Here is a 24,297-nt window from a genome sequence, read left to right on the forward strand (position 1 = left end):
GGTTTGAGTGTGGCATCATAGCCATGACCCCTTGGTCACTGGCTTGAAGCCCAAGGTTGCTGGCTTGAGCACAGGTCACTGGCTGGGCTGGAGCCCCTGGTCAAGGTACATATGAGAAGCAATCAATGAGAAACTAAGGTGCCACAACTATGAGTTAATGCTTCTCATCTCTCTCCCTTTCTGTCTGTCTGTCCCTGTCTATCCCTCTCTCTCTCTCTTTCTCTCCTTCACTAGAAAAAAAATTACCTTGGGGTGCTGATAGAATGTCAGCTTGCTGAATCAGAATCTCTACGGTTGGATCCAGGAGTCTATACTTTTAATTAAAAGATGCCAGAGGTCTGAACACTACACGTTGAGAAACAACAGTAGAGCTGGGCTGTCCAGCATAGTAGCCACTAGCCACACGTGGATACTGAGCATTGAAATGTGGCTAGAGCAAACTGGGATGTGCTATAAGTGCAAAATATACATTGGATTTTGAAGACTACAAAAATATATTTTAAAATCTCATCGCTTCTCAGCCTTTTGGCTAAGATCAAGTGTAAAATCTCAAAAAAAATTTCATACTGATTACATGTTGAAGTAGTATTTTAGATCTATTGGGTTAAATAAACTAGGTAAAATAAAATGTACTATTAAAATTAATTTTCCTTGTTTCTTTCTTACTTCTTTCTTTAAATGGTTGCTTGACAATTTTAAGTTACAGATGTGGCACCCAGTATATTTTTCTTGGACAGCACTGCTTTCATGGTGACCTTGGGGATGAGAGTCAGAGGCCCCTGAAACTGCGTGCAAAATGCTTGATGTCATCAAATTCTCAAACCAGTTAATGCTGCAGTAAGATACAGGGATGAGCATCTAGGCATGCCTGGTGATCTTAGAGCGACAAGAAAGAGCTTCATTTTTTTTTTCATTTTGTTTCTATTCTATCATAGCCTCAAAATGTTCTGGATTCAGATCTTTCCTGTCCTTTTATGTCTTCTGAAGAAGCTATTAATTCTCCCTCCATTTTGCACATAAGAAAACTGAGGTTCAGAGAAGTAAAGTAACCTGCCTAAAGTCACACAGCTCATTGGTTTTAGGTTTGGGGCTCCATCTGTTGGATTTTATATATAACACCAAAAAGGGGAGAGATGTCATTTAAAATGACATTCATGGGCCTGACCTGTGGTGGTGCAGTGGATCAAGCTTCGACCTGGAACGCTGAGGTCGCCGGTTCAAAACCCTGGGCTTGCCCGGTCAAGGCACATATGGGAGTTGATGCTTCCTGCTCCTCCCCCCCACCCTCTTTCTCTCTCTCTCTGTCTCCTTTAAAATGAATAAATAAATAAAAAAAAATAAAATAAAATGACATTCATGGATGAGATCTTCCCTCTGTCCCTTGAACCTTCTTCACTGGAGGTTTCTAGTAAGCTGGGCCTATTTGAACCTCTGGTGCTTTGTCATTTTTTTAGTCACAGCATCCTGGGGGCTGCCGTCTTGTTTTCACAGCTGTTTCCTAATGATGGTGAGGCATGCAAAGCTAACATCGACTGAGGGCAAGAAATCCACTCAGGCATTTAAGGGATGGGTCAGTTCTATAGAAATTGACACCCACTTTCGATACCTGGTCTGTTACCTCACCTGACCAGAGAGTTTCACTCCTTCCTACTGAGCTTGCCAAACTCATGGCAAAAATCTCTAAGAGCTCAGCAGAGACAGGTGATTGCATTGTGAGTCTGTGGCTCTGGTTAAGACACTTGATCTCCCTGAACCTCAGTTCATTCATCTGTAAAATGAAAATGATAATAGCTACCTTGCCTCCCTCACAGGTTTGTCGTGTGGAGCTTATGGGCTAGTACAGTGGTTCTCAAATTTTTTGAAGTCAGGGCACATTTAAAATCCTACAAATAATTGTAGACGTACTATATACAAATTTCTGAGAAATATGTTATAATAATTAAGTCAAATATTAAAGAAAAAAATATAAAGTCCAAGTGTGCTTTTATGGTAATTAAATGAAATAAATATGACAAAATTAAATTTATTTTGACATTAAAAAACATTTTTATGTTACATTTTTTGAGTTATGCTTTTTAGAATTTGTAAAAAAGAGGGGTTAAAAATAAAACACAACAAAAAAAAGTTATCTTTTTATATATATTTAGTAAATTCGGCAGATCCCGGCGCGAATATGTTAACTTTTATTTATTTATTTATTTATTTATTTATTTATTTATTTTTGGTATTTTTTCTGAAGCTGGAAACGGGGAGAGACAGACTCCCACATGCGCCCAACCGGGATCCACCCAGCACGCCCACCAGGGGCGACGCTCTGCCCACCAGGGGGCGATGCTCTGCCCCTCGGGGTGGGGGGTCGCTCTGCTGCGACCAGAGCCACTCTAGTGCCTGGGGCAGAAGCCAAGGAGCCATCCCCAGCGCCTGGGCCATCTTTGCTCTAATGGAGCCTTAGCTGCGGGAGGGGAAGAGAGAGACAGAGAGGAAGGAGGGGGTGGGGGTGGAGAAGCAAATGGGCGCTTCTCCTATGTGCCCTGGCTGGGAATCGAACCCGGTTCCCCCGCACGCCAGGCCGACGCTCTACCGCTGAGCCAACCAGCAGGGCAACTTTTTTCATTCTTGTGTTTATGAGAAACATGAGCCTGATGTGTCCTAGCGATTTCTTCAATGTTTGGGCATATATTTAAAAGGCAAACTCTCATTTTCTTGTCAATACATTGAAGAATTCCTCTCTTTACTCTTAATTATGTTGAGGGTAGAAAATCCTAATTCACATAAATAGGGTGTTGAAAATTGTAGTAAAATGTGCAAAGTTTTTTAGATATTGCCACATATTCTTCTTTTATAGAAACCCAAAAGGCTTCAAGAGACAATTCCTTATGTTTAATCTTCAATCCACAGTGGATATAGCTGCCAGTTCTTCTTCTTCTGTTAATGTTAAACCAAAATCACTTGAAGCTTCCATGAGTGGGTTTCTAATCCAATCATATTGTTCAGTGTTAAGTGATGGAAAATGCTATAAATTAAATTCTGCCTGTCAGCTTTCAAATCCTAGTTTATTTACACTTAACTTTTGCTCACCTCCAGAATTGGATTCTTCAATATCACGCTTCTTTTTGAGAAATCTATCCATTTTATTTGGGTGTATTTATCTAAAAATAATATAATAATGTATTAATAATAAATATAATAATGATGTGTTAACAAAAAGAGCAGTATTTCCGTAATGAAATGGTATAATAGAGTAACTATATTTATTTTTATATCTGGGCACATGCTGTGAACCAGCGCAGCTAGTAATTCCAGGTCCCAAGTGGGAATGGTGCAAAATTAAGAAAATATGAAGAATTAAGAAAATACGGAGTCAGGAGTGCCCTGTAATTGCTGCTGGCAAGAACAAAGCAAGCCCAAAAACCACATCTTGCTTTATTTATAGGGCAAAGTGAGGCCATTAGCAAATCAATGGTCTCTAATCACGTTTCCAAGGTAACCCAAGAATTTTACCAAGTGCAGAAAACCCCCACCATACATATCATCTTAACTTTACACCAAACAAAGGATAGAAGAAACTTGCCTTTAGTTTTTCTGGGGAACATGGGGGTAGTGTAAACAATCTAGCACCACAGTTTAACAGCCTTTTGCAACTTAATCAGGCAAGTGAGGTGGGGGGTTGGGCAGACTGTTAGCTTACAGCCAATTGCCCACACCTCTGTCCCCCAAAAATCTAAACTCCAAAAACCCTGTTGGTTTTTTGGTCTCCAACAGGCACATATTTCTCTGGAATACTATAGGGCGCACTGGAAATCTTCTAGGGTACACTAGTGCACCCTGGTGCACACTTTGAGAACTGCTAGGCTAGTATATAGGAGTAAAAATAGAAACTGTAAAGAAAGAAAGGTTGAATGAAGTTTCTGGGCCATTTAAAATGGGATAAAGATAAGTATAGTGTATGCTTTTTATATGCAACCTTAGGTGCTTTTTCCTGAGGAACCGGTCCCCGCCCCCCCCCCCCCCCCCCCCCGTGTCTGTGCGCTCTCTGCTGTTGAGTTGTGCACAGATATATCTCCAGTGGAGTCTGGATGCCATTCCCAGGGGCACTGCAGGGTAACTGTCTCTACTGTGGGAAAAGGCTACAGAGCTGTGGAAAGCAGGATGAGAATGTAAATCCATGCCTACCCTTGGGTGCCCTGAGGCCTGTGAGCCATTCTCAAGGGGAGAGATCAAAAGTCCAGCTGCAGGTGACTCCTGGTGTGAGGCTGCCAGACCACCTCTGTTTTTCTTCCAGGTCTTGACCCTGCTGGCCCTTTATTCAGTGAAAAACTGCCAGAAGACAGATTATATCACAGTGATGCACAGTTCGTTGACGTCATACACTCTGACATTGATGGTAATATTCCTGTACTTGTGGGTCAGTGATTCCTCCTTCCCCAAACTCCCATGGAGTCTCATTCTGGGGGGATGTCATGCAAGGCAGGTCAAGTTCCTCCAGATTCTCTCTTTTCCTACCAGGTAGGGTTCCAAATCCACCGATATCTTGAAGAAAAGTTGCTTTAATACAGGTACACAGGCCTGACCAGGTGGTGGCGCAATGGATAGAGCGTTGGACTGGGATGCGGAGGACCCAAGTTCGAGACTCTGAGGTCGCCAGCTTGAGCGCAGGCTCATCTGGTTTGAGCAAAAGCTCACCAGCTTGGACTCAAGATCGCTGGCTCAAACAAGGGGTTACTTGGTATGCTGCAGCCCCATGGTCAAAGCACATATGAGAAAGCAATCAATGAACAATTAAGGTGTCGCAATGAAAAACTGATGATTGATGCTTCTTATCTCTCTCCGTTCCTGTTTGTCCCTATCTATCCCTCTCTCTGACTCTCTCTCTCTGTCTTTGTAAGGAAAAAAAAATAATACAGGTATTCAGGATCTCTTGCTGGAGTGGAGGTGCTTTTCTCTTCTTATTTTTATTTTCATTTATTTATTTATATATTTATATATATTTTAGTGAGAGGAGGGGGGGACAGACAGGGACAGACAGACAGAAAAGAAGAGAGATGAGAAGCATAAACTTATAGTTGCAGCACCTCAGTTGTTCATTGATTGCTTTTCATATGTGCCTTGACCGGGGAGCTCCAGCTGAACCAGTGACCCCTTGCTCAAGCTGTTGACCTTGGTCTCAAGCCAGTGACCATAGCGTCATGTCTATGATCCCACACTCAAGCCAGTAACCCCGCGTTTAAGCTGGCAGCCCATGCTAAAGCCAACGACCTTGAGCTTTCTTATTTATTTATTTAAAGATTTTATGTATTCATTATAGAGAGGGGAGAGAGAGAGAGAGAAGGGAGGAGGAGCAGAAAGGATCAACTCCCATATGTGCCTCGACCAGGCAAGCCCAGGGTTTTTTTTTTTTAAGCCCAGGGTTTTGAACCGGCAACCTCAGCGTTTCCAGGTTGAGGCTTTATCCACTGCGCCACCACAGGCAGGCCGACCTTGAGCTTTCAAACATGGGTCCTCAGCATTCCAGGCTGACTCTCTATCCACTGTGCCATCGCCTAGTCAGGTGTTTATTTTTGTTTTTTAAAAAATGTTTATTTTATTGATTTTAGAGAGAGGAAGGGAGAGAACAGAAGAGAAACGGGAACATCTGTTCTTGTATATGCCCTGACTGGGGATCAAATTGGCAACCTCTGAGCTTTAGGACAATACTCTAACCTGTTATCTGGCTGGGGTTCTTTTTATTTTATTTATTTTTTATTTTTTACTTTACTTTATTATTTTTTGTGTGTGTGAGAGAGAGAGAATGAGAGAGAAAGAGAGACAGGAAGGGAGAGAGAAGAATCAACTTGCAGTTGCATCTCTTTAGTTGTTCATTGATTGCTTTTCATATATGCCTTGATTGGAGGACTCCAGCCAAACCAGTGACCCCTTGCTCAAGCCGATGACCTTGAGCTCAAGCCAGCAACCTTGGTCTTCAAGCCAGTGATCATGGAATCATTTCAATGATTCCATGCTCAAGCCAGTGACCCCATGCTCAAACTGGAGGAGGCTGTGCTCAAGCCAGATGAGCCTGAGCTCAAGCAGGCGACCTTGGGATTTTGTACCTGGGACCTTAACATCCCAGGTCAAAACTCTATCCACTGCGCCACCACCTGGTTAGGCTTTTTTTAAAAGATTTTTTATTTATTTATTGATTTTTAGAGAGAGGAGAGAGAAGGAGAAGTGGGGGAAGGACTAGGAAGCATCCACTGAAATTGCTTTCTCTATGTGCCTTGACTGGGCAAGCTCAGCATTTCGAACCGGTGATTTCAGTGTTCTAGGTTGATGCTTTAGCCACTATGGAACCACAGGTCAGGCTAGGGCTCTTTTTATTTTTATTTATTTATTTTTTTGTATTTTTCCAAAGTGAGAAGTGTGGGGGAGGCAGACAGACAGACTCCTGCATGCGCCTGACCGAGATCCACCTGGCATGCCCACCAGGGAGCAATGCTCTGCCCATCTGGGGCAGAGCTCAGTTGTAATCAGAGCCATTCTAGCACCTGAGGCGGAGGTCATGGAGTCATGCTCAGTTCCTGGGCCAACTTTGCTCCAATGAAGCCTTGGCTGCAGGAGGGGAAGAGAGAGACAGAGAGAAAGGGGAGAGAAGGGTGGAGAAGCAGACAGGCACTTCCTCTGTGTGCCCTGGCTGGGAATCGAACTTAGGACTTCCACACACTAGGCCGATGCTCTACTGCTGAGCCAACCGGCTAGGGCCTAAGGCTCTTTTTATTTTTAAAGTGATCATCTTGACCAATCAAGGACAGGTTGCTTTACACACCATGTGTGCAAATGTTTCCATATGTGCAACTGGATCTCCGTGCATGATTTCCTGTTTCTGTTGGTTCTGTCTCATTATTTCCTTAAGGTGAAACACATGATCAAGTGTTATATCTCCTTACACAGAGTGACTGATTCTGAACTACCAGCTCTCTGTGAATCTTCATGGCCATTTCATGGGGTTTATTTCCTCTCTGGGATTGGGGGGTGATGTTAAGGATGGGTCTTTATATCCAGATGTCTGGGAGAAGAGGGGGAGTCAGAACCTGGGGAGAATGAAGGGGACAGAGCAGAGTGATCATTTCATTGTACATCCTTGTTGTGGTACAACCACTGGTAAAAGAAAACCCTTGGACACCTTCCTTGAGTACTCTGGTGTGGTATTCAGCAATTGTTTGCCTTAGAAAAAATGTCTCTGTGAAACAACTGTATTCTTACTGTGTAGTTGCCAAGTATTACCTTCATTCTGCAAGCAAGTGAGCTATGAGATGTGAAAATTTCAAAGCAGTATAAAGCATAGTATATTCTTATAAGAGTCCATGGGAGTCTGAAAGACCAGAGTAACAGGCTTTATTGAAAGGAAGAAAGGAACCCTGCCGGGCACTTCTCCCTGGTAGAAGAGCACTGAAACAGACTCTGAGGCAAAAATTTATTAAGGTGGGGAGAGCTTTGAGCAAGTGTGCATTGAGTCAGCAGTTCTGGTATGCTGCCTTCTGCAGTCCTATGATTTCGGCTTCCTGGAACACTTCTCCTTGGGGTGGTCGACCAGCTTCCTAGAACTGTTCTGCTTCAGGGGCGATAGTAAGTAAGCAAGGGTGGGGTCAGATAGACAAGCGGAACAGCAAACCAGGGCAGCTGGAAGTTCTGGTGAATTCATGTATCTATCAATTCTCTTTCAGCTCTGGGCTACAGGGGCCCATTAGGAAACATAGACTTCTACCCAAATGGAGGACTGGATCAACCCGGTTGCCCCAAAACAATATTGGGAGGTAAGTGCAGATACTTTATATTTTGCAAAATAGTGGTTTTAAAAAAGCATGTTTGAGGCCCTGGCCGGTTGGCTCAGTGGTAGAGCATCGGCCTGGCATGCAGAAGTCTTGGGTTCGATTCCCGGCCAGGGCACACAGGAGAAGTGCCCATCTGCTTCTCCACCCCTCCCCCTCTCCTTCCTCTCTGTCTCTCTGTTCCCCTCCCGCAGCCGAGGCTCCATTGGAGCAAAAGTTTCCCTGGGCGCTGAGGATGGCTCCATAGCCTCTGCCTCAGGCACTAGAATGGCTCTGGTCACAACAGAGCAACGCCCTAGATGGGCAGAGCATCGCCCCCTGGTGGGCATGCCGGGTGGATCCCGGTCGGGTGCATGTGGGAGTCTGTCTGACTGCCTCCCTGTTTCCAACTTCAGAGAAATACAAAAAAAAAAGCATGTTTGAGCTCTGGCCGGGTAGTTCAGTTGGTAAGAGCGTTGTCCTGATAAATCAAAATTTCAGGTATGATCTCTGATCAGGGCACATACAAGAATCAACCACTGAATGCATAAGTAAGTACAATAACAAATAGATGTTTTTCTCTTTTCCTCTCTTTATTTTTTTTTAAAGTTTATTTATTGACTTTAGAGAGAAAAAGGGGGAGTGAGAGAGAGAGACAGGAATATTGATCTGTCCCTGTACATGCCCTGACTGGAGATCGAGCCAGCAACTCCTGCCGCTTACCGAATGATGCTCCAACCAACCGAGCTTTCCAGCCAGGGCATTCCTCTCTTTCTAAAATCAGTAAGTAAAACCTGACCAGGTGTCGCGAACCAGTGCGGCAAATAATTTTGCAGGTCTTGAGTGGAAATGGAGGATTGAGAAAAAAAGAAGACACAGAAGAAAGGATGGGATTGGGAGGTCTCTTTGTCCGCTTTTCCTACAAGAGCTGCCTGCATTCGCAAAAAGCTTTATTTTTATAATGCAAAGCAGAGTTATTTTACAAAACAAAAGAAACTTTGATAGAAAGTCACACCTCCAAGCTACCTCGGGAATTCTGAGCTACATTAGGAAATCTCCTGAGTGCAGAAAACCCTCCACCAAGCATAACATCTTAAATTAACAAAACAGTGGGTAAAAAGAGAACTGCCTTTAGCAACTTAATCGAGCAAGTGAGGTGGGGGATGGAACGAGTAGAAATACTCAGTTTCATAGCCAATATGGAGTTGTCAGGAAGAGCTTACCTTTGGCTAAGTCTTAAACTGCAGGTGCTTTGCCAGCTTGCAGTCTCCCACATCCAGGTGGGGGCACAATGGATAAAGCATTGACCTGGGATGTTGAAGACCCACGTTCAAAACCCCAAGGTTGCTAGCTTGAGTACAGGCTCATCCAGCTTGAGAATGGGATCGCTGGCTTGAGTGTAGGATCATAGACGTGACCCCATAGTTGTTGGCTTGAGCCCAAGGTCCTGGCTTGAGCAAGGAGTCACTTGCTCTGCTGGAGCCCTCCTGTAAAGGCACATATGAGAAAGCAATGAAAGTGTACGGTATTTTTCCCTGCCAAGAAGGAAGGAAGAGGGCTCGGAGCCACAAAGTGTGGAATAGCAAAAGGCTTTATTGAGTACAGAGTGCACACCCCGCCCGGCAAGGTTCCCTGGCCCCGAGGAAAGAAACATGGAGGCTAGGGAAATTGCAAAAGATTAAACCGTGTGGGAGATATTTAAAGGGTTCCTCTAGGGAAGTGGAGCTACTATGACATGGTGAAATTTCACTGGCTGGCAGACGATCGCTTCTTTCCAAATGGTTCCTGGGAAGCTTCCTTTGGCGGGCTTGATTGTGGGCGGTCCTAGCCAATGTGGGCGGGCCTGAGTCCCTATGTGACCACCCCTCATCCACCGACCTTACATTCTGACCTTTTGTGTTAAATAGAAAAAGGGGCACCGTTTATTCATCTGGCTACTTCCTGCTGAATAGGGGCGTCGTGGGGAGGGGGAGATCAGAATGTGGTGGCTTTGAGGGATGTTAAGAGGAACATCTGTGTGGCTGTGACTGGAGAAACTTCGCAGATGCGGTCCTGTAAGGATTTAAAAAAAAAGAGGAGTAATAGGGGAATTTGCAGGGTCCAGCCTTTTGGTGAGCTGGAGATGGATGAAGTCCAGTGGTTCCGACTGCCAGTGGTCCTATAAGAAGGCAAGCTTGAGGCAGAACTGCATGTCAGGAGTGGCATAAAAAGGGGAAAGGAAGAGGGTCCCATCCATTCCCATAACCGAAACCTATGAGGGAACTAGAGGTCCAGAGTATGAAGGCAAAAACAGAGAAGGCAGTCCCCATGTCCACAAGAAATGAGATGGACTGACTTACCCACTTGTTGCAGAACCCTGGGTTCTCCGAGTCCAGGCCATGTCCTAGGAGTTCGAGCGATGCACCCACCTGGCTGGATTGGCCTTCCATTTGGGCAGCTTGTCATCCATGTAGAGGTGCTGAGGAAAAACCTGTTGCCCAAAGGGGCACTCACTCCGCCAGTGACTGGGCTGCTTGCAGTCAGGGCAGGGCTCAGTGGGCAGCCGCTGCTGGGGCCCTGCCAGGACCGGTGGTCCTGCTTGCCACACTTAAAGCAAGCTGCTGGAGGCTCTGCTGGTTCAGGGTTGCCACAAGAATCAGGGTTTGGAGCGTTACCTTCTGCTGCATGGGGACCTAGTGAATAGGCTTGTTTCTACTAGTTGGGACCGTTAAAAACTTTAAATGCTGTGTTCACAGGTTCCGGATAGGGGTTTGAGGGTTTGGGAATAAGGGGGGGGGCTCATGCGGAGCCCGGAACCCAGATCCCACAGGAAAAACGCTGGAGCCAAAGGCAGGACAGGGCAGGAACTTCCTGTAAGAAAATTGAGGTTGGACATTCTGAAAACCGGTGTAAGAGCCAATGCCAGGCTGAGAAAGGCCTGACGGAGGCGGGACTAGAGAACACAGTGAAGGGAGGGGCCCCTGGCCAGCAGGGGAGGAGAAAGAGAAGGTAATAGATGGCGAATAAGAAACAGGTTTTTGCGAAGGGAGGGGAGAGAGAGTTTGGAGTCTGCGGAGAAGGAAAGATTAGGAGTGGAGGTTTTAGGTAAGGTTTCTCTGGCCAGAAAAAGGCCTGCATGGTGGAACAGGCAGCACAGAGATTAAGGACAGTTGCGCAAATAATTAGGAGCCGTGAATGTAAGAGATCTCCAATCAGTTCCCAACTTTTTTGGCGATAGTTAAATTGGTGAGGGTGTTAAAACCGAAAGTCCCTTCAGGAGGCTAATTGAGTGGGTTCTGTGGCCTGGCCACAGCGGAGAAGAAGAACAGTTTCTTCTTCCTTGGGGAGGGAAATTCCTCACAGCTCCCCTCAGTTCTCGGAGTGGTCAGACCTGAGCATTAGTGTCCTAAAAACTCAATGTCCAGCCACGGATGAAAGTGGATGTGCTTGGAGAGGTCTCCACAAGCACAGGCTCACTCGGACGGACGGACGGATGGACGGAAAAGACTTCCCTGACGTAGCTATGGTTTCGGACAGGGAGTCTCGGAGGAAAGAACTGAGAGGAAAGCTGGAGGCAGGGGACTTACCGCACCATGCACCGAAGTGGGTTGGAGATCAGAGATCCTGGTTCTTTCTCCTGGTTCTTTCTCGGAGGGGAGAAGAAAGGAGTGGTCCTTGCAGACTTCTAACTCCTCCCGGGTTTCGGCACCAAAAATGTAAGGTATTTTTCCCCGCCAAGAAGGAAGGAAGAGGGCTCAGAGCCACAAAGTGTGGAATAGCAAAAGGCTTTATTGAGTACAGAGCGCACACCCCGCCCGGCAAGGTTCCCTGGCCCTGAGGAAAGAAACATGGAGGCTAGGGAAGTTGCAAAAGATTAAACCACGTGGGAGATATTTAAAGGGTTCCTCTAGGGAAGTGGAGCTACTATGATGTGGTGAAATTTCACTGGCTGGCAGACGATTGCTTCTTTCCAAATGGTTCCTGGGAAGCTTTCTTTGGCGGGCTTGATTGTGGGCGGTCCTAGCCAATGTGGGCGGGTCTGAGTCCCTATGTGACCATGCCTCTATCCACCAACCTTACAGAAAGAACAACTAAGGTGCTGCAACTGCGAGTTGATGCTTCTCATTTCTCTCTTTTCTTGTCTGCCCTCCCCACCCCATCTCCCTCTCTCTCATTAAAAATTTTTTTAAAAGTTAAATTAATAAATAAGAAAAAATTTATAAAAGCATATTTAAAAACCTGACATTCCTGGCCTTGGCCAGTTTGCTCAGTGGTAGAGCGTCAGCCTGGTGTGTGGATGTCCCAGGTTTAATTCCCGGCGAGGGCACACAGGGGAAGAGTCCATCTGCTTTTCCACCCTTCCCCCTCTCCTTCCTCTCTGTCTCTTTCTTCCCCTCCCGCAGCTAAGGCTCCATTGGAGCAAAGTTAGCCCAGGTGCTGAGGACGGCTCCATGACCTCCACCTCAGGTGCTAGAATGGCTCCAGTTGCAATGGAGCAATGCCCTAGATGGGCAGATCATCACCCCCTGGTGGGCATGCCAGATGGATCCCTGTCAGGTGCATGTGGGAGTCTGTCTTTCTGCCTCCCCACTTCTCACTTCAGAAAAATACTCCCTCAAATTAAACAAATAAAAAAGCCTGACATTTCATATGGGATAGTTTTTAATAAAAATTTTTTGAGAAGGTAGAGGTGGTATAAATATAAATGATAAATTAATAATTGGGCTTGACCTGTGGTGGTGCAGTGGATAAAGCATCAACCTGGAAATGCTGAGGTTGCCGGTTCAAAACCCTGGGCTTGCCTGGTCAAGGCACATGTAGGAGTTGATGCTTCCTGTTCCTCCCCCCTTCTCTCTCTCTCTCTCCCCCCTCTCTATAATGAATAAATAAAGTCTTTTTAAAAATTAATAATTGTTACTCAAATATACTACTTTTAATAACCATAGCCAAATAATTAAAAGTTATAAATTATTTGGGTCTTGAAAAGGTGTGTCTTTGACCTAGAAATTTTAAACATCTGGAAATCTCTCCTAGAAAAATAATGGGAAATGTAGACAATAATAGGAAATGTAGAGTGTAAAGGTATCACTTATACCTTTTTCAAGTACCAGTGTTATTTATAATAGTTATTTTAAAAGAAATAATCTATCCTGGACTGTGGTGGCACATTGGATAAAATGTCGACTTGGAACGTTGAGGTCACCAGTTTGAAACTCTGGGCTTGCCTGGTCAAGGTCCATATGGGAGTTAATGCTTCCTGCTCCCCACCTTTCTCTCTTTCTGTCTCTCTGTCTCTTTCTTCTCTCTAAAATGAATAAATAAAGTCTTTAAACAAAACTAAAAGACCTCAGACTCTTTCCTTCAGTGGGTGAGATAAATCCCCAGCCCTTCTTTTCCTGCCCATGCAAGAATCAACCTATAAATGCACAAATAAGTAGAACAACAAATCCATGTTGCCTTCTATCTCTCTCTTTTTTTCTCTCTCTCTAAAATGAGTAAAGTCTTAAAAAAAAGTAATAATCTAAATGTCCAATATAGGAAAATTATTAAATAAATATGGTACACCCACCAAAAAGAAATATAATTATTAAAAATCATACTTTCAGAGATTAATAAAAATCATTACAGTATGATGTTAAATAAAAAAGATACTAACTATAGAGTATGATCCCAAATTATTTTAAAATGTATATTAGTACATGTGTAAGAATAGAAAAGAAGACTCAATGCAAATGCTCCAATTATTAGGGTGCTTTCTGGATGTTAGACTTCTATGTGATTTTTACATCATTATTCTCTATTATTTTATATTTTCTAAATGAGCATATATTACTTTAACAACAAGAAAAAAACTCACCAAACAACAATGGGCGGTTAGAGAACAACATGAAAGGGGGCTGGGGGACCCAATGAAAATCCCATCCCTAAGTGCTCTAAACCTCTCACCATTGCTAGAGAAGGTAAACAACCTTACAGATAATCCTAGGAAAAGATGATCTTGTTACAAAATGGTCCCATGGGAATGAGGCAGTGTTTGAAAATGATCCCAGTGAAATGACAGAATAGGGCCAACCATATGGTACCATAAATGATAAGCAGTCCTGTCCTGTGTGATATGGTGTAACTACATCCATGAGCAGACAAAGCTAACATGCTTTGCTTATAGAACACATCTCCTGTATTCTTATTAACTTCATTGTTTTTGCAAGTGGAATTTCCAAGGATAATAAATGAATATTGGGTTCTTCGGGGGGCGTGAATGGGATTTTGAGAAGGAGGAAATGTTGCTGAGACCCCAGCGCCCAGTGCCTCTTCAAACTACTAGCTCACAGACATAACTCCTCTTTTCACGGGGTTCACTGTTTCCTATTCAGAGCCTTATCTCCATTGATTTCCCATCTTTGAGACCTTTTTTGAATGACTTCATCTGGACCCTGCGTGGAGTCATCCATCATCCTTTTTCAAAACTATCTCTTCTCTTCTGCTTGCCTTCATTGGGGATTTTCCTCTACCAGCCCTCTCCTTCGCCATAGTTTCTTTTGATATCTTTAACAGTATAAGCATACTTGTCTTCTGCTGAAAACATCTGGCTCTGACTGCCATTGAATGTTTCTTCTCCATTTCACTGACAAAGGAAGGATGTAGGTTGAATCCTGATTCTACAGCATAATAACTGTGTGACCTTGATCAAGTCATTTAACCTCTAGGAGTCTCAATGTCCTGCAAAATGTCTATCTTCTTTTCTCCTGTCACTTGCCAGCATGGATCTTGATGTATGGGTTTTTATAAGGATTAAATGGAATAGAATTATACTGAAGCTGTTAGTACTGTGCCTGGTATATAAGAGGCAGATAATAAATTGTGTTTGTGTGTGTGTATACCGTATGTGATATACTATTATTAATTGCTACAACTACTGTATTCTTTAATCACCCCAGGATTACAGTATTTTAAATGTGACCACCAGAGGTCTGTGTACCTGTACCTCTCTTCCCTGAGAGAGAACTGTTCCATCACTGCATATCCTTGTGACTCCTACCGGGATTATAGGAATGGCAAGTGTGTCAACTGTAGTATATCACAGAACATGTCCTGTCCACATCTGGGTGAGTCCAAGAAGCAGTTTCCCCTCTCATTAACAAAGAGAAAGTTAGGCCCTGGCCGGTTGGCTCAGTGGTAGAGCGTCAGCCTGGCATGCATAAGTCCCGGGTTCGATTCCCGGCCAGGGCTCACAGGAGAAGCACCCATCTGCTTCTCCACCCCTCCCCCTCTCCTTTCTCTCTGTCTCTCTCTTCCCCTCCCGCAGCCAAGGCTCCATTGGAGCAAAGGTGGCCCGGGCGCTGGGGATGGCTCCTTGGCCTCTGCCCCAGGCGCTGGAGTGGCTCTGGTCGCAGCAGAGCGACGCCCCGGAGGGGCAGAGCATCGCCCCCTGGTGGGCAGAGCATCGCCCCCTGGCGGGCGTGCCGGGTGGATCCCGGTCGGGCGCATGCAGGAGTCTGTCTGACTGTCTCTCCCCGTTTCTAGCTTCAGAAAAATACAAAAAAAAAAAAAAAAAAGAGAAAGTTTTGGTAGGAATCTCAGCACCATTTTACTATTGAAAAATTGTATGCTTTTTGAAAATTTATATAGTCTGTTCTTTCTAGCCAATTTGTTCCGTGAAGTACTTTGGTATTTCTTAATCAATATTAGAAAAGCAATCTGTATAGGATTTTATACAGAAGGCAGTGCAACCTCTCTTGGCACTCTATTCTAGCATGAAAAAGAAGATTCCAGAAGAGTTTCCAAGCCCACCCAGGGCATAATCACCTTACTTAGTCTGCTCCTATGGGGACAGTAACACCTCGTGGCACATAACCTCTCTGCTAGGGGAAGGTCACAGTGACCCCTTCTGTCACATGAACCTTGCAGAATGATCCCTTCTAACACTTCCTGTCTGTAAGTGCCTCTGTGCCACAGTCTGGCTCTCATGTGTGCATTGTACTGGGGGATAGGGGGATAGATGCTGTGGAGGCTGCTTGGATATTCGCTAAGGGTTAATAGAAACATTTCGGGTGGTGATGACTTTGGCACCAGATGATCATGAGAATTTCCTAATGGCTCCCAAAGGAAAAACCCAAGTTAATATTGGGTTATGCTATAGACAAAGGATTCTCAACCTTGATTGTACATTGGACTCACCTAGAAAGCTTTTAAAAAATATTCCTGCCTGGGTCCCACTCCAGATCAGTTAGGTCAGAAGGCAGAGGCAGCTCTCTAGGAGCGGGGACAGAGGAAAGAGACAGAGACCCCATGGATGGTACTCAACCTTCTTCCTGCAGAGGCAGATATGAAGGAGGACATTCACCTGCCTGGGGACACAGTCATATACAAAACCGAGGTTCTGTGCAATTTAGAGGCCCCATTATAGTTTAAAAAAACCCCACATTGCTTTGTAAGATGCTGCTATTATGGGTAAAAATATCAGTGCTGAAAATAGTTCTCTCCACTCCCTCACCCCTGCTACTGAGAACCAGGGCTAGGTGATGTAATGTCAGTAGAAAGGAGGAAAAGCCACAGTAGGGTCCCTTTGCAAGCCCCAGCTCTTAGGGATAGGGTAGCGAGCAGGGAGTGGTTGGTGCTGGGCAGGCACTGTCCTGGTGGCCCTTTGGGTCCTCACCACGAGGGTGGGTGTGAGGGAGATTATCTGAGTGGTGACGGCACACTCGCTGTTCTCTCTACCTTCCCAACTGCTTTTACATTTATATAATATCTGTTAACATTACATTTGCCCAACTTATTTTACAGGTTATTATGCTGATGATTGGAAAGACTACATAAGGGCGCAGGATCCTCCTATGACTAAAGCATTCTTTGACACAGCTGAGGAGAAACCGTTCTGCAGTGAGTGGTGAATGTGGTTGTTTGCTTTTGTCTAACCCTTTTATTTTACGATTGGCTGAGTCTCAGCTTCCTGGCTACTTCTTAGCAAATGAAGGCCGTGGTGAAGCATGGACTTTAAAGCTGGAAAGACCTAGATTGAATCTTGGCTCTACTGAATAATAGCTGTGTGACCCTGGTCTAGGCACTTAACCTCTCTGAGTCTCAATGTCCTGCTAGGTGAAGTGGGGGTAAGAATGCCTATCTTCTGGGTTATACAAATTAAAATCTCAACAAATCATAGGTGTTTGCTTCACTGGATGGCCATTCTAATCACTAACATCTTCTAGAAAATTGCTTGGTCCCCAAGTGACATGAAATTGGGGCTAGGAAAAGTCAGGTGTCAGCACACCTGTGGGTCTGTTCCAGCTCCAAAGCAACTGTGCTGACCTTTGAAAGACATGGAGAGAGTTGGGTGTTTCTGGTGGGAGCTAAGTGGGGTAACAGAGAAGATGCCCCGAGAAGCAAGTAGGAATTTTTCTGGGCAGATGTATGTCTTGTAATCTTGTCCCTCTTTTCACTTTTCTTGGGAGCAACCCTTGTAAAAGAGTTTGCAGATCATCAGGTTTCCCTCCGTTAGAGCCATGTGTGGTGGCAGCCCAGGGTTTTGTGTCTGCCAGGTTCAAATGGGGCAGTCTCTTGAGCAGGGGTCCCCAAACTTTTTACACAGGGGGCCAGTTCACTGTCCCTCAGACCATTGGAGGGCCGGACTATAAAAAAAACTATGAACAAATCCCTATGCACACACATATCTTATTTTATTTTATTATTATTTTTTCTGAAGCTGGAAACGGGGAGAGACAGTCAGACAGACTCCCGCATGCGCCCGACCGGGATCCACCCAGCACGCCCACCAGGGGCGAGGCTCTGCCCACCAGGGGGCAATGCTCTGTCCCTCCGGGGCGTCGCTCTGCCGCGACCAGAGCCACTCTAGCGCCTGGGGCAGAGGCCAAGGAGCCATCCCCAGCGCCCGGGCCATCTTTGCTCCAATGGAGCCTTGGCTGCGGGAGGGGAAGAGAGAGACAGAGAGGAAGGAGTGGGGGGGTGGAGAAGCAAATGGGCGCTTCTCCTATGTGCCCTGGCCAGGAATCGAACCCGGGTCCCCCGCATGCCAGGCCGACACTCTACCGCTAAGCCAACCGGCCAGGGCCCACATATCTTATTTTATTTATTTATTTTTATTAATCCTTAGGTTTTTTTTGTTGTTTTTTTTACAGAGACAGAACGAGAGTCAGAAAGAGGGATAGATAGGGACAGACAGACAGGAACACAGAGAGATGAGAAGAATCAATCATCAGTTTTTCGTTGTGGCACTTTAGTTGTTCATTGATTGCTTTCTCATATGTGCCTTGACCCTGGGGCTACAGCAGACCTTGGGTTCAAGCTGGTGGGCTTTGCTCAAACCAGATGAGCCCGCGCTAAAGCTGGCGACCTCCGGGTCTCGAACCTGGGTCCTCCACATCCCAGTTCGACGCTCCATCCACTGCGCCACCGCCTGGTCAGGCCCACATATCTTATTTTAAAGTAAAAAAACAAAACGGGAACAAATACAATATTTAAAATTAAAAAACAAGTAAATTTAAATCAACAAACTACCAGTATTTCAATGGGAACTATGGGCCTGCTTTTGGCTAATGAGATGGCCAATGTGCTCCTCTCACTGACCACCAATGAAAGAGGTGCCCCTTCCGGAAGTGCGGCGGGGGCCGGATAAATGGCCTTGGGGGCCACATGCGGCCTGCGGGCCGTAGTTTGGGGACCCCTGCTCTTGAGCAATAGTGGGTCAGGAAATATCAACGCCGGGGCTTACCTTACTTCTCTGTGGGACAACCATCTCCATGAGCTTCTCTCCCTTTCTCTGCCAGTCCGGTCAAGGATAGGAAATCTGAATATCGTGGTGGGATCTCCATCTTCACAAAGCATCCTTGACCTTGGGGATGCACTTTCACTTATCTATCTATCATCTATCTATCTATCTATCTATCTATCTATCTATCTATCTATCTATCTATTTATTGTGACAGAGACAGAGAGAGGGACAGATAGGAAGGAAGAGAGATGAGAAGCATCAATTCTTTGTTGAGGCACCTTAGTTGTTCATTGATTGCTTTCTCATATGTGCCTTGACTGGGGGGCTACAGCAGACCAGGTAACCCCTTGCTCAAGCCAGCGACCTTGGCCTTGCTAAAACCAGATGAGTCCGCATTCAAGCTGGTGACCCTGGGGTTTCGAGCTTGGGTCCTTCGTGTCCCAGTCCAATGCTTTATTCACTGCACCACCGCCTGGTCAGGCCACTTTTACTTATTATATAAGAATTTATTGCGCTGGCAGGATAGCTCAGCTGGTTAGGGCATCGTCTCAAAGTGAAGAGGTTGCTGGTTCAATCCCCAGTCAGGGCACATACAGGAACATCTTGATGTTCATGTCTCTCTTTCTCTCTCTTCCTCTCTTGCTAAAATTAATAAAGAAAATAAAAGACTATATTGGGTGCTTATCAGGTGCTACCACTGAGATTACAAAGAAGAATAATCATCCCTTTTGTCTTTCCCAGTTATTATTGTAGTTTATTTTAGCTTAATTTTTTGTAACTTCATAAGACATTTTCCAGGCAATATTTGTATAGATGTAGCCATTCAATTACCATTTTTTATTATAATTTTTTTCTCACATTTTGAAAATACAGTAAAGTATGCTGACTAATGATGGGAGAATCCCAGAGCATGATAAGAACCCCAAGAGGTAGACCTGACTTAATCTGAGGGTCAGTGAAGGCCTCCTGGAGTAAGTGACATTAAGTTGAAACCTGATTGATGAGTTTGCAGGGGGAGCAAAGTAAGAGTGTCCCAGCGAGGGGAAGGCCCAGGAACGAGAGGGAGCTTGGCCGTGCAGGTGGTGTGGTCCGATTGAAGAAGTGATGGGGGGGCTGGATAGGCTGGTGGGCGTGGCCCGGGTAGTAGAAGACCTTGTAAGCTGTGGAGGGTCTCTACATGGCCACCTGGTCAGTCTATTCTAAAATGGGCAAGAATTGAAGTGAACTAGTCACGCGCAGCAGTAGGCTAGGAGAGCTCGGGCAGTGAGGTGGGAATGCTGACTCAGTGGCTGTGCCTCAACATGGTGACTGGGTAGCATTGAATTCCGTTGTCACTCAAGCCTTCTTCACCAAAGAGCACTGAAAGGAATATTAGAAAATTATGCCCTGGATATTTGCAGAGAAACTAGAGAGAAATTAAAAAAAGAAACTCTGTTATCAGGGAGGTTGGGTTTTTAGGAACTGACCCTTTAGGGGAGCAGTTGAGAGTACCTCTCTCCAACTATATTTTCTCCTGGTTTTGCAGTATATCATTACTTTGTGGATATTATAACTTGGAACAAGAACATAAGAAGAGGATCCATTACAATCAAATTGAGAGACAAAGCTGGAATCACCACAGAATCCAAAATCAATCAGTAAGTTGGGTTGGGATAGTTTGCAGTTTGTTATTTTCTTTTTTGCTTGGAGAAATTAAATCCCATACATATATTCTTATCGATATTTTTCTTTGTTCTACAAAAGGTACAAGGGGACATTGTTTCATTGTTTCTCGTGGCTCTTGAGCTCCAGGCTCTTTGCAAATGCAATTGGTGCAAGGAGTACTCTTGCCTGCTTTCACCCTCCTTCCCTCTCTTCTTCTCCCTTCCTGCCCTCCATTTTCCCTCTCTTTTCTTCTCCTTCTTCTTCCTTCCTTTGTTTAAGCATTAATTACAAAAGTCATCTTTTCTTGCTATAAAGGATTTGAAAGGTAGAGGGGTATGTAAAATAAAAGAGCGACTTCTTGGTTCATATCAACAATCCCACCATCAGAGGCACCCACCCCCATACACAAATGTTTCTATTATTTTGTGAGCTCATAATATGCATATACATATGTAGAAGCATACGTGTATGTTTTTGAAACTCAGAAAATGTAACTTTCAATAGAAAATTGGAAATACCTGAAAAATCCCACAGTGAGGAAATGGTTAATTTAGATAGTCTCATGTAAAAGAATATTATTCATACATTGAGATTATTTATGAAACATATTCAATGAAATGCTTATGATATGCCAAGTGAAAAACTTCAGGATATGAAAATATATTAAGAATAAAACTTAGCCTGACCGGTGGTGGCGCAGTGGATAAAGTGTCAACCCGGAAATGCTGAGGTCGCCAGTTTGAAACCCTGGGCTTGCCTGGTCAAGGCACCTATGGGAGTTGATGCTTCCAGCTCCTCCCCCCCTTCTCTCTCTCTCTGTCTCTCCTCTCTCTCTCTCTCTCTCTCTGTCCTCCCTCTCCTCTCTAAAATGAATAAATAAAAAATTAAAAACAAATTATAAAAAAAAATTAGAAAAAAAAAGATTAAGCTTGACCAGGCGGTGGCACAGTGAATAGAGTGTCGGCCTGAGATGCTGAGGACCCAGGTTTGAAACCCCAACGTCACTGGCTCAAGCATGGGCTCATCTGGCTTGAGTGTGGGGTCGCTGACACATATGAGAAGGCAGTCAATGAACAACTAAGGAGATGCAACTAAGAATTGATGCCTCTCATCTCTCTTTCTTCCTGCCTGTCTGTTTATATCTGTCCCTCTCTCTGTCCCTCTCTCTGTCTTTGTCACAAAAACAAACAAAAAACACATCCTTGGATAATAATAATAATCTTTGTTTATTGAAGTAAGTGTGTTACGCACATCGGCTAATGTAATTCTCACAAAAACCCTGTTAAGTAGTATTAACATCTCTATGTTATATATGAGGCAACTGAGGCTCAGAGAGGTCAAATGATTTGGCCAAAATCACATAGCTGGCCGATGAAGGCAAATTAGGTGAAATCAGAGGCAGGTCTATCCAACCCCAATGTCCATAGTTTTAAACACTACAGTCTATTCTTCCCACTAAGCTGCATTGCTTCCTCTACCCCACCATACATCAGGTTTGTGAGTAGTGGGCTTTAGGGGGGTTTCCTCATTGATGTGGTTCAGAGACCTCACTAGTGTCAATGTCCTCAAACCCACAGTGGGACAGCATTTTCAAGGAGGGCTCCACTAGGTATAGCACATCTTGGGGAACCAGCCTCAGGTAGTTTATGAGCTGTGACTTTCAGTGAGGAAGCTAGGTAGAGGCCTCATCCGGCAACTCAAAGAAACAGCAGAGAAGCTTGTGTAGTTATGTAACTGTGAGTGTTCACCTAGCAGAATCTGAGTATTCATGCCAATAATTGGTTACATATTTGCTTTACATGTCTTAGAAGTTCTAATTTTGCATAGTAAATCTCTCCCATGTAAGAACTCCTAAATTTGGAGGTTTTTATCTTGATTACTATAGAGATCTTAACATCTTTATTTTAGTCATGTTTAATCATTCTCGTTTTAGTCATGTTTGTGAAATAGTCATCACCAATCATAGAATATGTAGGAAAAAAGGAAATAGTTGTTCTATTACATGGGAGATAATGACTCCTTTTCTTTTGCAAGGTAACGTTAACATTTTAGTATTATTTTTACAATTTAAGGTAAAGGAAGTGATATTAGAGTATGTACTTTGACTTTATCCATTCTTACCAGACTATGGGTGCAAATGCAGGCACATTCAAGGTCATTATCTACCTAATGATTCTCCCTAAGTCCCTGTTTCAGATGTATTTTTTCTTTTAATCTTTTAAAAAATTGAGGTTTAACTCACATACTAAAAACTTTGTCATTGCCTGACCAGGCGATGGCTCAATGGATTGTGTTGGCCTGGGATGCTGAGGAACCCGGTTCAAAACCTTGAGGTTGCTGGCTGGAGCAAGGGGTTGCTGGCTTGAGCATGGGATCATAGACATGACCTGGTAGTCACTGGCTTGAGCTCAAAGGCCACTGACTTGAGCTGAAGGTCACTGGCTCAGCTGGAGCACCTTGACAAAGGCTCATATGAGAAAGCAATCAATGAACAACCAAGGTGCTGCAACTATGAGTTGATGTTTCTCATCTCTCTCCCTTTCTGTCTGTCTCTCTCTCACTAAAAAAATAATAATAATAATAAATTTTAAAAAATTATAGTTTAAAAACATCTGTTTTGGCCCTGGCCGGTTGGCTCAGCGGTAGAGCATCGGCCTGGCGTGTGGGGGACCCGGATTCGATTCCTGGCCAGGGCACATAGGAGAAGCGCCCATTTGCTTCTCCACCCCCCCCCTCCTTCCTCTCTGTCTCTCTCTTCCCCTCCCGCAGCCAAGGCTCCATTGGAGCAAAGATGGCCCGGGTGCTGGGGATGGCTCCTTGGCCTCTGCCCCAGGCGCTAGAGTGGCTCTGGTCATGGCAGAGCGATGCCCCGGAGGGGCAGAGCATCGCCCCCTGGTGGGCAGAGCGTCGCCCCTGGTGGGCGTGCCAGGTGGATCCCGGTCGGGCGCATGCGGGAGTCTGTCTGACTGTCTCTCCCCGTTTCCAGCTTCAGGAAAAAAAACAAAAAACAAAACCCAAACAAACAAACAAAAAATCCATCTGTTTCCCTGCCTGTAAAATTAAGATAATACTACTCACCTTGTGGAAGTTTTCAGGGGACTGGAGACATGTGACAAGAGTTGAGGATGCTGCCCAGCATATAGGAGGTAGCACGTACCTCTCTAAAGTCATGATATTTCATTAGTCCGGGGGTCAGCAGCTTTGATTATGTAGTCTTTTGGAATCAAGTGGACTTGGCCTATGAAGTCGGCTATTGCAGGCTATGGAGTCAAATACTAGTAATTTGTAAGCTTCATAATTGTTTTTCTTTCACTAGCAAATTATATCCATTTAAAAGTATTATTTCTTCCTTCTAGTGAACCTGCAACATTTCAGAAATACCAGCAAGTGAGTCTGCTTGCAAGATTTAATCAAGATCTGGATAAAGTGGCAGCCATTTCTTTGGTGTTTTCTACAGGGTCTATCATAGGGCCGAAGTACAAGCTCAGGATTCTCCGAATGAAGCTAAGGTCACTTGCCCATCCAGAGCGGTAAGCCATACATAGGCAGGGTTTGACAAGCCCATGTTTTCCCAAGATGATGTTGGTTCTTGTCCAGTCTGCTTGGTCTAATGCTACAATTGGACTTTATTTATCACAATGAAGGAAGTGAGGGGTTTTCATATCTTTTAATTTTATTTATGTATTTATTTATTTTTTACAGAGACAGAGAGTGAGTCAGAGAGAGGAATAGACAGGGACAGACAGACAGGAATGGAGAGAGATGAGAAGCATCAATCATTAGTTTTTCATTGCACGTTGCAACACCTTAGTTGTTCATTGATTGCTTTCTCATATGTGCCTTGACTGCGGGCCTTCAGCAGACCGAGTAACCCCTTGCTGGAGCCAGTGACCTTTAGGTTCAAGCTGGTAGGCTTTTGCTCAAACCAGATGAGAGAGAGCTCAAGCTGGTGACCTCGGGGTCTCGAACCTGGGTCCTCTGCATCCCAGTCCGATGCTCTATCCACTGCGCCACTGCCTGGTCAGGCAAGTGAGGGGTTTTCAAAAAATAGACTTGATAAAACAAGTAGCTCTGTAATCCAAGAAAATTTTACTGGTATGCACTTAGAGATAAGTGACTCATTAATTCAAAGAAATAATCTTATATGTTTAGAGCTATAAAATT

At 44.5% G+C, this 24,297-nt stretch overlaps 1 protein-coding gene and 1 pseudogene across 1 annotated transcript in view; both read left to right on the forward strand.

Annotated features, from left to right (window-relative positions):
* The window catches only part of LIPH (lipase H), a 63,016-nt gene that overhangs the window by 35,735 nt on the left and 2,984 nt on the right, over positions 1–24,297 (forward strand). The window contains exons 4-9 of the mRNA XM_066241495.1: positions 4,283–4,384; positions 7,701–7,790; positions 14,702–14,869; positions 16,548–16,643; positions 20,015–20,126; positions 23,490–23,663. Coding sequence (XP_066097592.1) covers positions 4,283–4,384; positions 7,701–7,790; positions 14,702–14,869; positions 16,548–16,643; positions 20,015–20,126; positions 23,490–23,663 — 742 coding nt within the window. The remainder of the gene's footprint in view (positions 1–4,282; positions 4,385–7,700; positions 7,791–14,701; positions 14,870–16,547; positions 16,644–20,014; positions 20,127–23,489; positions 23,664–24,297) is intronic.
* Positions 510–601, forward strand: LOC136312311 (U2 spliceosomal RNA; annotated as a pseudogene).

Source organism: Saccopteryx bilineata, chromosome 8, assembly GCF_036850765.1.
Source record: "Saccopteryx bilineata isolate mSacBil1 chromosome 8, mSacBil1_pri_phased_curated, whole genome shotgun sequence".
Classification (NCBI taxonomy): domain Eukaryota; kingdom Metazoa; phylum Chordata; class Mammalia; order Chiroptera; family Emballonuridae; genus Saccopteryx; species Saccopteryx bilineata.